This window comes from Eurytemora carolleeae, unplaced genomic scaffold (assembly GCF_000591075.1).
Source record: "Eurytemora carolleeae unplaced genomic scaffold, Eaff_2.0 scaffold586, whole genome shotgun sequence".
Classification (NCBI taxonomy): Eukaryota; Metazoa; Arthropoda; class Copepoda; order Calanoida; family Temoridae; genus Eurytemora; species Eurytemora carolleeae.
The window spans coordinates 64658-78417 of record NW_019397190.1 but is presented as its reverse complement, the minus strand read 5'-3'; the positions used below and the strand labels follow the sequence as shown (position 1 = coordinate 78417).

Genomic DNA, 13760 nt, shown 5'->3' with positions numbered 1-13760 from the left:
CTTCCTGGGGGTAAAATAATTATGTACATGTAAAAAATTCACTACAACTAACTTTATAAAATCTATCAAACATGTCTTAACCCATTAGTGACAATTAGATTGTTTTCACCTATAAACTGTTCTTTAAATTGATAAAAGTTTAGCAAATTTTCAACTAAAAGAGTTTTTTCACGAAAACATCTTGGGCATTGAAACGAACAGGATAGACTTTAAAGAGACTTCTACAGTAAATACGAGTGAACCTCCATTTAAAGAGTGGTGTGTCCGCTTTAGTCTTTAACTAATTATCTTTAGTGTTTTTACTTTAAAGTGCTAAAATTCTCACAAATTCCTCCGTTGTCTCTGATGCTTAAATCTGGTACTAATAAAAAAACTTCAATTGTTGCTTAAGTCCAACAAACTCAATAACCATTTTAAAAATCTAGAACGACTTTGGCACGAATGGGTTAAGAATTTAAGAATATTAACCCAATGCTGACTAAACATACATGATATGTCCTCGAGAGAGGTGTGGGATCCTCCAGGCATTGTGGAAGCCTATCAGAGGTCAACAGTATTTATTTCATGAAGGGGAGCAAGAGCGTATTCATGTGTGTGGGGGGGAGGGTTGAAGGGCAACCCCCTTGAATTTTTCAATTTTCCTCCCCTTTAAAAAAAAATCTGTATAAGACTCTGAGGGGGGGGGGGGAGAATCCATTGAATCCATGTCAAGTCTCTTTGGTTTTTAGATTATATTATAACTTTAGCAACTACGACATTTTTTAATCATCTGCATTCTTACAGTGATTAAATAAGACAAAAATATCTTTTTATTTAACCAATGTCAAGGACAGGGTTACTAACTAAAGAATGAGATTTCAAAAACGACTGTTTTGGAATTTATCAAGTATTTTTCTTCTCGTATTCATGGTTTCCAGTAACTTTAAACTTTTTTCTTTCATTGAAAAATCATTAAAAATATCATTAAAAATTCTACTTATTGACTGCAGATCATTATATTTCAAATTAAGTAAGTCTCAGTCTTTGTGGGTACCCCTGTATCTTAGATTTGTATAAAATAATTTGCTTCTCTCCTTAACAAGTCTTCTGTACTGCAGCTGTTCGGGTCTACCGCCTCGGGACTGAGAGAGAACATCAAATCAAAAAATGTTCAGAAAAAAAATAATTAATTTTTGAGTTAAAAGTTTTTATTTGCGAAAACTTGAAAGAAGTTCGACAAGGTACAAAAAAAATCACTTCCTATTTCACTTATTTCAGTTTGAATTTACCAACATTTTAAGAAAATGCCACGTGGTTAATATTTGGTTTGGTGATCTCAATGCCTGATTCATGGTGCGATCTGGAGGAGCAGGTTCCGGTGGTGAACAGGAGCCACCCATATCAAGATATTCATCAGATCCTGCTATATATTTTATATCCCTAGTGATTACATTATATCTTCCCGGTCAATACAGACTTTATCATTGATTTAGTTTCGTGTACCGTATGACAGCTTTATGTACCGTCTTAAAACTTAATGTACCCTCTAAGATCTTTAAGTACGATCTGCCAACTTTATGTTCTCTATGACATCATTATAAACTTCATTTAGATGCTAAATTGAACCGGATACTACAGATTAAATACGCTTATTTGCAGATGTTTAATCTCAAAGGATATTTAACAAACTGCAAGTGCAAAATCGAAAAAATGTAGTTATTTTGTTTTCCATTTAAATAGGAGTTATTACTTTTCAATGGATATAATAAAAATCAATTCTGGTTTATAATCAATGGATAACACAAAGTTTGTTTTTAGTATTACATTACAATGGATAAAAAAGAGTTATTTCTGCTGATACACTTTCCGAATGAACAACCCTGCTTATGATGTAGATGTACCAGTTTCTAAACTATGTGTGAATGATGTATTAAGGATTGAAATGCTCATAAATAAAAATATTTAATATGTTTAAAATAATAAGACCAAAAATTATTATCTTACCCTTTATAAATAACAAAAACGTAAACAAGACAAAGGAAACCAGAGCTGGGAACTTTTGTGTTGGATTGATTACGATTTCCATTGTGGGAACTTTTAATTTGAGGATCAATGCTAAATCTCTTTATTTCAGTTATTCCCCCTAGTCAAAGTTAACTTCAATCCTTGACTAGGTATGATTACCATGCAGGATATCGAAAAAAGATTCAATTAATCCGCAGATTAACAAAAGATTTAGATCAAGATAGATCAAGATTTGATCTCAATATCTACATTATAAAAGTTCCCAGCTCAGAAAAAAAAAATGAAAGCAAAAGAAGAAAGTAAAGTTAAATGCATTACCACAAAACAAAACAAAAAAAACAGTCTGAACAAAAGATGTTAGTGTGTGTTTTGTCCTGTAAGAAAACAATCTAACAGAGTGCTAGGGATATTTTAAAGTTTGTATCATCATAATCGGGATTTCGAACAAAGTTGTTCTTACTCTCCGTGAGTTTGATATAACGGACAAAATGTTAGGTTTTTTATTAGAGTTTGCTGTTAATCAAAAGACTAAGATAGATTAACACCAGAAATCACCATCTGTGTGTTTGTATACAAACAAGAGTACTGCAGTTTCTGGGCGAAATGAATACAAACTCAAACTGCCTATATTCCTTCCAGAAAATGAAGTTTACTTATAATATAAGCAAAGATATGGAGCTTCTTAATTACTATTAAAACATTAGAATATTAGGATTACTTCAAACATTTTCGAATAATAATCTGCTCGTGATTTGGAACAAAATGTACACGATTGGGAAAAACTTCGATGTTTTGTACAAAATGTTAGATTTTTTTTTAACAGTGTGGTGTATCTGAACAATACTGCAAGACTAAGATTACCTTGAAAAAAATTATTATGTTCCATTCCCTTCCCCTTCACCATTTCTAGCGGCATTGAATCCGCCTTGAATATACCATGCACCCCGGGCAAAGAGGCATTGAAGGTAGAGGACTTCATGGGCCGGGAGAACGGGTTAGGGCGTTCCCGTCCTAGCTGGGGGGAAGGGGAGGAGGAAGTGAAGGAGGGGCGTCCTGCTAGACTTGGTATAGGGGGCGGAGAACATTCAGGAGGGGCGGAGCCTACACCAATGGAGGAGGGTTAGTACAATATTAACATTATTAAAGGAAGTGTTCACGAATAAACTTAAAAATAATCTTCCAAAAGGACGTCAGTAAAAATAACACCCTTTGCATGCACTTTTCTTATAACCTTGTTAGTAAAGAATATTTTAGAAACGGACAGTTGATACGTTAAATAAAATAGGATTGATATTGAGGCATATATAGTGTCTTTCAGTGACAATACACATTCTTTAAATTTTATTTTTCCTCTGAAATATCCCTGTCAGAATAAATATATATCCCTGTTAGAAAATATATATCCCTGTTAGAAAATATATATATACCTGTTAGAATAAATATATATCCCTGTCAGAATAAATATATATCCCTGTTAGAAAATATATTTCCCTGTTAAAAAATATATATATCCCTGTTAGAATAAATATATATCCCTGTCAGAATAAATATATATCCCTGTTTGAAAATATATATCCCTGTTAGAAAATATATATATCCCTATCAGAATAAACGAGACCTACCGTGTTGTCTCCTGGATTTGTGAGGTTTGCCTCCTGCCCCGTGTTTACCGTTCTGTTTACTACTTCTATGCTTGTGCCCCCCTCCTCCACCCTAAAATTAATTTTTCTCAAAATTTAGGCGGAAAAAAAACAGAAATTGCTGTTAAAATTCTCGAGAAGAGTCTGCTAGTGTTATTGTTACTGCTTAGTATGAAAACAGTGGTAACCAGAGAACTGGTGAAATGGTTCAGGTTTTCATTCTTCCTTAAAGTTATAAAGTTTCGCCTTATTATGATTATAATTATTGAATCCTTTAAGATATTTTCAAATTAAAAGAAAGAAAGAAGACGACTTACAATAATTGGAATGTTAATGTTTTAAGTTTCATACACTTAAAGAAGGTTGTAAGAAACGAATATAAAAAGTCCATTTTAATTAAGCATTTAGTTGCAAACTAATTTTTTTTATAGAATCCGTTCGTGCTTTAAAAATTAAAAGATTGAGAACAACTAATACCAAGTGAAGAAATCAAAACTGTCAGGGCAAATTTAAATATCGTCTTCATTTAAGATTTATAAAAAATTCACTGAATAGCCCAAAATAAAATGCTATTTGAATTTTTTTAAAGGGACTCTTAACTTGATTTCAACAGACCCTTCATGTAAAGATGGATGTGTCCGATTTACCATGGTACCCTTAAAAGCTTTATCTGGTCAAATAGATTTATAATTTTAAAACTAATTATTTTAAATTGTGGTTGCAAATTTCTACTCGTAATAACATTAGGAATTCTAAAATTAGTTAAGACACTTCAAGCTAGGAAAACGACAATAACCTCAACATTACTGATTAGATAAAGATTTTCATGGTACCGTTTTGAATTGCTATATTTTGTCCATGGAGGAACAATCAAAATTACGTTAACAGTCCCTTTAAATTCCATTAATCCACTAACCTGTCTATCTAAACTATCCATTTGGCTGTAAATATCACTATCTTCACTACCACTCACAAGATCACCATGGGACCCTGAGTCAGGGAGACGTTCATAAATCTCAGATCCGGATCCGGATCTACCGGAACCGGATCTTCCGGAGCCGGATCTACTGTTTAAACTGCCCGGGCCTATACACCAAAATTCTTTAATTTTGGTAACTGTTAGAAATTAACCAAATATATTTCAGTGAGCTGATAAAGAAAAAGCTAAATTTTAATGAATTTTAGATTTCCTTTAACATTGTAGCTGTCTACTCGTGGAGGTGGGATGGGGTTTCGTCTGGGTGGACGTTCTAAAATAATAATGATGACATTGATAATGATAATTATTATGATTATGATGATTATGAAAATGCTGAAATTGAAGAAAATGATGATAATGATGAAAACGTTGAAAAGGATGATAATGATGATAATGTAAATGACAATAATAGAAAAAATAGCAACATCAACTGTAATATTACTATTTACAGGGTGGCCAAAACTTTTTTGAAAAAATCCGTACAAAAATCCGTACATTTTTAGAAGAAATCCGTACAATCCGTACAATTTTCGAAAAAAAATCCGTACAATCCGTACAATTTTCGAAAAAAAAATCCGTAAAATCCATACATTTTTTAAAAATCCGTACACTTTTTTAAAAATCCGTACAATCAGTACAATTTTCGAAAAAAATCCCTGCAATCCGTACATTTAAGAAAAAAAAAACCATCCATTTATCTTTGCAACCTGAAAACCTTTGGTTTTTGAAACGAAGCCTAATTAATCTGGCAGAATTAACAGCTTATAATAACAAAAGTCTACCACATAAGGTTACAAAGATATAAAACTTAAACATTACTTTTAAAAACTAGAGAGCTGGAGAACTAGAGAACTTTAGAACAAGAGAACAAGAGAAAAAGAGAACAAGAGAACTTAGAACTAGAGAACTAGAGAACTAGAGATCTAGAGACCTAGAGAACTAGAGGACTAGAGGACTAGAGAACTAGAGAACTAGAGAACTAGAGAACTAGAGAACTAGAGAACTAGAGAACTAGAGAACTAGAGAGCTAGAGAACTAGAGAACTATAGAACTAGAGAACTAGAGAACTAGAAAACCAGAGAACCTGAGAACCAGAGAACAAGAAAACCAGAGAACCAGAGAACCAGAGAACCAGAGAACTAGAAAACTAGAAAACTGGAGAACCAGAAAATTAGAGAACTAGAGTACTAGAGAACCAGAGAACCAGAGAACAAGAGAACCAGAGAACTAGAGAACCAGAGAACTAGAGAACCAGAGAACTAGAGAACTAGGGAACTAGATAATAGAGAACTAGAGAACTAGAGAACCAGAGTACCAGAGAACTAGAAAACTAGAAAACTAGAAACCTAGAAAACTAGAAATCTAGAAAACTAGAAAACTAGAAAACTAGAGAACTAGAGAACTAAATAATAGAGAAAAAGAGAACCAGAGAACAAGAGAACCAGAGAACCAGAGAACCAGAGAACTAGAAAACTAGAAAACTAGAGAACCAGAGAACTAGAGAACTTGAGAACCAGAGAACCAGAGAACAAGAGAACCAAAGAACTAGAGAACCAGAGAACTAGAGAACCAGAGAACTAGAGAACCAGAGAACTAGAGAACCAGAGAACTAGAGAACCAGAGAACTAGAGAACCAGAGAACCAGAGAACTAGAGAACTAGAGAACTAAAGAACCAGAGAATTAGAAAACCAGAGAACCAGAGAACTAGAGAACTAGATAATAGAGAACTAGAGAACTAGAAAACTAGAGAACTAGAAAACTAGAGAACTATAGAACTATAGAAGTAGAGAACCAGAAAACCAGAGAACCAGATAACCAGAGAACCAGAGAACCAGAGAACCAGAGAACTAAATTGATTCTGTTTAGATCGGTGTGAATTAGGCCATTTAACAAACAAACGATTAAGTTATAATTAGAAAGAGTGGAGTGTAGATTTAGGATCTAATATAATTAAAATTAGCGTGGTACAGGGGTTGCACACTCAATTAAAAGAAAGTTAATATAAAATTAAAAATGAAAAGATTTACAGATAAACGGAAGAAACTTGAGAGGATGTTCTCAGATCTGATAAAGAGACAGATAGATAGATAGATAGACAGATAAATAGACAGAGAAACAGATAGACACATACACATATAGATAAACAGAGAGACAGATAGGATATATAAACAGATAAATAAAAAGATAGATAAACTGACATGCAGATAGATATACAGATGGATAGACAGATAGCTAGACAGATAGCTAGACATATAGCTAGACATATAACTAAACAGATAGCTAGACAGATAGCTAGACAGATAGATAAACTGATAGCTAGACAGATAGACAGATAGATAAACATATTCTCAAATGAACACTTCTGGAGCATATTCTCAAATAAACACTTCTGGGATCTCGAAAATTATGAATGAATTTTTATTGTCAATTGAAACATTAATCAACCTAATATTATTTAGAATGTATAAAATAAGTTAAACTAACTTCATTTTGACGAGAATTTTTTTTTGTAATTTTCATGAAGAATTTGCTGAAATGAGTGAAAATTAAAAAAACGGTGTATTTCCAGGATAAAAATCCGTACGTTCCGTACAATTTTAGGGTTACAAAATAAAAAATCCGTACAATCCGTACATTTTGGCCACCCTATATTTACATATTAATATGAACATTGAAATGTATCCTGTACTGTACTGTACAATATTTTTAAAAAATTTTTAATTTTATAATTTGGATATAGTTAATAATTCTAATTTTATTATTCTTCAAGTCATAATTTCTTCTCTTATTTCTTTTTCTTTTGTTGACTGGGACAGTTCTGAGTATTTTTTATACACTCAGTAAGGTTGATTGTATGTTTGAGTGTGTTCTTATACTAAAATATAATGTAAAGTAAAACTTACCTAACGTACCCTCACCGCTATCGTCAAGTCGACCTGAGAGTCGTTCGTCCATTGAAAATGCTTTTTCTATTTCTCCCTTCTTCTCTAGCACCTCCTAAATAGTATCATCATTGTTAAAGGGAGTATCACTGTTTCATTCCAGATTGTAATGCAAGGAAAGTTAATTGCTGTCGCATATACTCTGCGTACATATTGAAACCAGTTCTCTCTGGGCGGAATTGGTAAACAAGAATAGATGCATCAGTGTCGTTTAGTATCCGAGGAGGTTAAAAGCATTAAATTTTGATACTTTTGATAATTCACATAATAGTTTCCTATGACCAGAATATTTCATTGATTTTTTAATGTGAAAGATGGATCCCATGTCAGGCTTCGACATCCGTCTTGTGTTTACATTAGCGCCCAGAGACAGTACACTGCAGTACAAAAGATGTGAACACTTCTGAAATAACTTTCCTTGCCTTACATCCTTGGTTTCATTAAAAATTAAACACCCTTGGTTATTAGTTGAGTTTCCTCCCAAACTATGATTGTCTGATTAGTAAAAAGTTAAAATTATCATTTTTCTCAAGAATGATTGGACTCCCTACCTGGAAGAAAGGTTGGTAGAGCCCCTTCTGTGACTGGTTAAGGTTTGCCCGGGCAAAGTGGGCATTAAGTTGACCGGCTAAAACACTGCCCTAGAACAAGAAAACATATATTCATATTGTAACAGCTTTAGACTTAGATGACATAAGAAAAACAAAGTATTTAGGATCCATTTGATTTTGATGCGGATCCAGATCCGAATTCTAGATCTGCATTGAAAAAAATTGATCCGAATCCGGATCAAGGCATGAACATTTCTTTAAGAATTAATGATTTTTTAACAAAAAAAAATCGAAATTTTTTGTCTCTCATTTTTAAAAGTTGAGATTTGTGTTGGAGAGCAAAAAGTTTTTTTTATCGATATTTAGCTGTTGGATCCTACGCACTGGTCAAACATTAGATGAACTGAAATATTTGTTTATTGAAAAGAATAAAATATACTGAAGAAACTGATTACTCGACCCAAACTATACTTATAAATAATTCTTCCCTTGAAGACCTCGATGCTTTAAACTAAGAATTCTGCTAGATAAGATTTTGAAATATAAAAGGTTTACACTATTAGCTTACTAAAGGGATAGGAAAATTTGAATTTGGGCCGATTTATCAGTTTTTAACTTATTTCACACAATTCTTTAAAAGTTGGTGAACAATAGTATTGTAACAATTTTATTTGTTAAGGGAATTTTTGTACGGAGGATTAAACCCTGATTTCCATTTAATATTGGATATAAATATCATTTTATAGCTTTATCAATAGGTTTTAGAAATCTAATGTAACAACAAAGCTGAAAACTTTGAATGGGATATCCTTAATCCCGATAGGTTAATTAATCTGGAGATTAATAACAAGAGGAGAACAAGTATATCTCATGATTAAGAAAAAGAGTGGATCAAGCATTAATCCCGATATCGACCATTCAAAAGATCCCTGCTCTGATCTAATATTTCCTACCTGAATGTTCAAGGCCTGATTTATGTCCTTATTGTCGACTAGGTTGGATTCCGAGACAGCGACAACTTGTATTGGCAGTTCCGGGATATTCATTGAGAAAGCACTATAATACAATAAATACAGGGTAATCTAAACAAAAGGAGACTGTAATAACGACCCAAAACTATTTGTTGAATTGTTGTCTTCTGTCTGAAGTAAAGTCTAATGATAAAATAAAAGATTTGACAAAGAAAGAATCTAGCTAAGAGTTGCAAAAAAATCGAAAAAAAGCTGAATGAGTTTTGTACAGTCGACTTTGAAGTCTTACCTAATGCGGATAACCCTGTACAAATCATAAAAAACGCCCAATATCATTTTAGTTGTTATAGTCCCAGATATTGTTTAGGAAAAAACTATTACAAAAAAATAGAGTTATGTTACAAAGCAGTGCCCCCCCCCCCCCTCCTCATAGTTATTATTTTTGGAATTAGGACGGAAGAAGTATTTTCAAATATGTGAACAATCCCTTTAATATACCTGAGTGTCGCCAAGGATGCCTTACGTAGTGTTGAATAGACAAGGATAAAACCATGAACAAGATCATCCCTAATAAATCAATCAATCAATTAAAGGGACTGTACAACGCAATTTCAAGTGGCCTTGCATTTAAAACGGATCCCTCTTAAAGTATGAATCAGATTTCCATGTTTATGTTTTGCATGTATAGTGGAAAAAATTACATTATCTTTCACATTTTTTATAAGGTTAAAGTTTTACGGGAATTGCCATCTTGGCATGGAGAGTCACTTAAAATTATGCTTTCAGTCCCTTTAAATCTTAAGAGTTAAGTAATAATCTGGTTCTGCCAAAACAATGGAACATCTGTTAATGTATTGACTGATCGATTGATAATATTCCTGAAGTCTGTGGCAGAATGGTATGAAGTAAGGATAACCTCTACTGTTCTCCGGGTTCCTTGTATTTCTAGCTCCACAACCACACACCGTACTCCTGAGTGCATTTTTTCTCAAAGATTCTTTATTTCTGTAAACCATTAATACAATTCTGGTTTACGTGACTTGATAATTCTGTTTAAGGCATTTAAAACAAACACAGAATTAATTAAAAAAAGGAAATATACTAGATAAAGCTAACCTCTTATTCCTGGGTTTACTTTTAATCCTTGAATTGACCTTTGATCCTTAGATTGACCTTTAATCCTTGGATTGACCTTTCAGCCTTAAATTGACCTTTAAGCCTTGGATTGACCTTTAATCCTTGGATTTACCTTTAATCTTTGGATTGACGTTTAATGCTGACCATTAACCTTTCACCCTTGTTTTGATTTGTAATCCTTGTTTTGACCTTTAATCCTTTTTAATCTTTGTTTTAACCATTAATCCTTGTGTTAATTTTATTCCTAATGATGACCTTTGAACCTCGGGTTGACCTTTAATCCTTGTTTGGACCTTTAATACTTAGTAGAACCTATTTAAATACATGCTGAAATGTAACTTCGGAACTGATCTTTGAGCTGAAGTACTTGGGTTGATCTTTGATCCTTGTTTTAAACTTCAATCATTGGCTTAGATATTGATCCTTGGGTTGACCTAAGTACCTGTTTGTGTACATGTTTTACTGCCAAGTAAAGGTCCTAGAACCTTCTCTATCTCCAGGTTAAATGGGTCTCCACACAACAGGCACATAATCACTCTACAATACACAACATTTTTAGAATTGGTTGTGACTTGTGGTATTTAATTACCTATAGTTAAACACTCTTGTGGCATATAGAGTATTAGAATAGGTCATACAAGAGGTTAGAATAGGTCATATAAGAGGTTAGAATATATCATAAATAAATAATATTTAGTTAACTATGATTCCATGAAAATCATGCTTCCATCACACTGGACCACATTGAGTAAGAGTGGATGAGAGTCACTGGCACATCTTTTAAAAGATATTTTTTTGACGGAGAATAAAAGGCCGGAGAATAATAGAGTGCAGGAATTCTTCTGATATACTGGAATGAGGCCTGGGTGCCGTACAGACAGGAAACATCACACACATTGCTCCCTATCATTTTTAAGCCAGGATTGGATAACCCCAGGTACCTATAGCTGGCAACCATAGGCTCTCCCTGCTTGTCCACCCTTCCTCTCTTCATCATCATTCCCTTGGATCAATCCACTTAAAGCTTCTTTCTTGTTGAGTAAAAAGCACGCACCCTTTCGCTGCGAGAGTTGGTGACGCTCCCCATGTCCTTCTCCGTCAGGTGGTGATCAGGTTGCTTAATGAGGGGCGCAACGGGCCAGAGGGGAAACCCAGCAGCCAAGAGTTCCCGTGTCGGTCCCAGATGCCGGCTTCAGATGTTTTTGAAACCACAGGTTTGTGTGGAGTACGGGAATCGAACCCGTGAACACCAGTCTGGACACCAATCCAGTTACTGGCAATGGACAAGTGTGCTTAACTTCAGTGATCTAATGAGAACTGGTGTCACACACTCTTCACCCCACCCCACATCTGTTTCAAAGAAGTTTTAGGAAGTGTGTCACTAGGAGGTCATATTTACCTAATTTCAGGTTTAGGAAGGGTGTCACTAGGAGGTCATATTTACCTAATTTCAGGTTTGGGAAGGGTGTCACTAGGTGGTGAAACATTAAGGACTCCAGATTTCTGTCTAGAACTCTCCACCAGTGTTCTACAAACAAACCATATCAGATTTTTAAGAGTTTCCAACTTTTAGACTTAAAGCTTGATGTAACTTTACTTAGTAATCACTAGAAATGGCATTGGTTTGAAAGATTTCTCATAAAAGGTATCAAAATTCAATGTTAACGTGCAACAAAATAATAATGAGGATAATCGTAGAATTTTTGAAGCTGGGGGAATAAAAAAAGGGCTTGGTACCTTTTTCATTCTCAAAAGATATAAAATTTAGTGATTAATTATAACAATGATAGTAATTTTTCAAATATTTCAGCAGTCCACTCTTATTCCGTTAGTGATCAGACTTGAGCTCCCATCAATTTAAGTTTTAATTAGATAGCTCAGTTTGAACTGAGTTGGATTTCAGATGTAGGAATAAAAAACCTCAATATTTTCAAACTGTTGCATGTAAAAGTCACTAACATTATTAAAAAATTAAATGATGCAACTAACCTTAGACAATCAGATATCGTTTCCATCTCTCCAGGGCAGAACTCAAGGAAAGGACAGTGCAAGGAATCTGCCAGATTTTGTCCTAAATCATTATTATTTAATATACATATATAATTATAAATATTTTACTTTTTTATAATTCCAGTTTGTTTATATTAAATAATAAAAGAATTTTAATTTTCTTTTATAATTACACTTCTGGGATAAAAATACCATTCACTGACGTATTTCCGACGTTTGTCCTACGTACAATGGTTTGCTGGGTAAAGCATTTAAATACCGGAGCTCCAAGCTTTTAAATCATGTAATTCTTATATTGCAAAAAAGTCACCTTCTATTTGAAGAAGATTGAGTTCTTGTTGAGGAATATTTGGATCTGCTTCAAACAGTATTAACATAGATAATCCCTAAACAGAAGAACACATAGTATTAGACGTCGTTTTCAACCTTTCAAAATTAAGAGGTATATTCTTCTTAAGAGGTCTTCATTATATACAAAAAAGATCAAGAAGTTACAACATGTTTCAAATCGGTTCAGATTACAAATTTGCTTTATTATACTGTGGTAAATGTTAACTCTGACAGAAAATATAAGACAGCAATTTTAAGAACAATTGGGTTTTATCTTCTGCCAGGGACCAGTTTTAATAAAATTGAATCAGGTCTAGAGACAGTTCAACTCCATCTCTTGGATAGGTGATTTGAGATTTGTCCATGTCTTGTAGATAATAACTACACTGCATCACTACTGAACCGACGAAGGGTAGTTCAATAACTTGGCTTAAATTCATTAAGTTCGGACCCAGCGCCAACATTTTGCATAACAGTATAGTTAGCGTTTAGCTCAGCTAAGAGCTAGATTTAAAAAATCAAGACAAATGAGATTTTTACAGATTCTGATAACTTATAGCACTTTTAAAATTCTGATATTGTTAACTAACTTAGGGCCAACCAATCAAAACAACCTACTCTGGTTATGCGGGTCCTAACCGCATAGTAAATTGTGGTTGCTTATTGAAAGTTGAATAAAAATATTCAAATAGTCAAAACCTTTTGAAAGAGTTCCATTTACAATATGTTACGCAGTACGGTAGTTTAGACCTAAAAAAGGCGTTTGACTCTTAAGTTTTCATGAGATTGTTAAACACGTAATATTTTAATTATCTTTCTAAAACACCTTATCATCTTTTTTAAATAGAAAGCAGAGCACCTGAATATATATTTCTACAGATTGTATCAGAGGCATAAATATGGTTTCCACGGGGGATGTTTTTCTAGGCCCCAACAAGTGCTAAGCCCCCCCCCCTGGTGCGTACGCTACCTAAAATGACCGGCGGCGGCCAACCCTTAACAAAAGAGTTGTAACAAAAAATATATTCTACAAAAAAAAACCCTAAAACAGAATATATTTTCTGTCCAGAGTTGGACGATTCTTGTAATTCTACGGGCAACGCAATGCCGGGCATTTCAAGGAGCTGTAAGCGAAATTTTAATGTACCTTTCATGTGAACATGGCTTTACCCTTTAAACCTTTATCACATCAATA

The 13760-nt window shown here is 33.7% G+C and overlaps 1 protein-coding gene across 14 annotated transcripts in view; it reads right to left on the bottom strand.

Annotated features, from left to right (window-relative positions):
* LOC111712622 (rho GTPase-activating protein 190) overlaps nt 1-13760 on the bottom strand; it is a 55644-nt gene that overhangs the window by 15492 nt on the left and 26392 nt on the right. For 7 of the 14 annotated variants that reach the window (XM_023487284.1, XM_023487286.1, XM_023487287.1 and 4 more), the window contains 16 exons: nt 12546-12621; nt 12215-12296; nt 11670-11753; nt 10668-10762; nt 9967-10060; nt 9587-9655; nt 9071-9173; nt 8118-8207; nt 7528-7621; nt 4835-4894; nt 4561-4730; nt 3627-3717; nt 2866-3105; nt 1323-1402; nt 1074-1121; nt 489-537 (listed from right to left, as the gene is read on the bottom strand). In XM_023487284.1, the coding sequence (XP_023343052.1) occupies nt 489-537; nt 1074-1121; nt 1323-1402; nt 2866-3105; nt 3627-3717; nt 4561-4730; nt 4835-4894; nt 7528-7621; nt 8118-8207; nt 9071-9173; nt 9587-9655; nt 9967-10060; nt 10668-10762; nt 11670-11753; nt 12215-12296; nt 12546-12621 (1525 nt within the window). The remainder of the gene's footprint in view (nt 1-488; nt 538-1073; nt 1122-1322; nt 1403-2865; nt 3106-3626; nt 3718-4560; nt 4731-4834; nt 4895-7527; nt 7622-8117; nt 8208-9070; nt 9174-9586; nt 9656-9966; nt 10061-10667; nt 10763-11669; nt 11754-12214; nt 12297-12545; nt 12622-13760) is intronic. The other 7 variants (XM_023487292.1, XM_023487293.1, XM_023487296.1 and 4 more) reach the window with 5 other exon arrangements.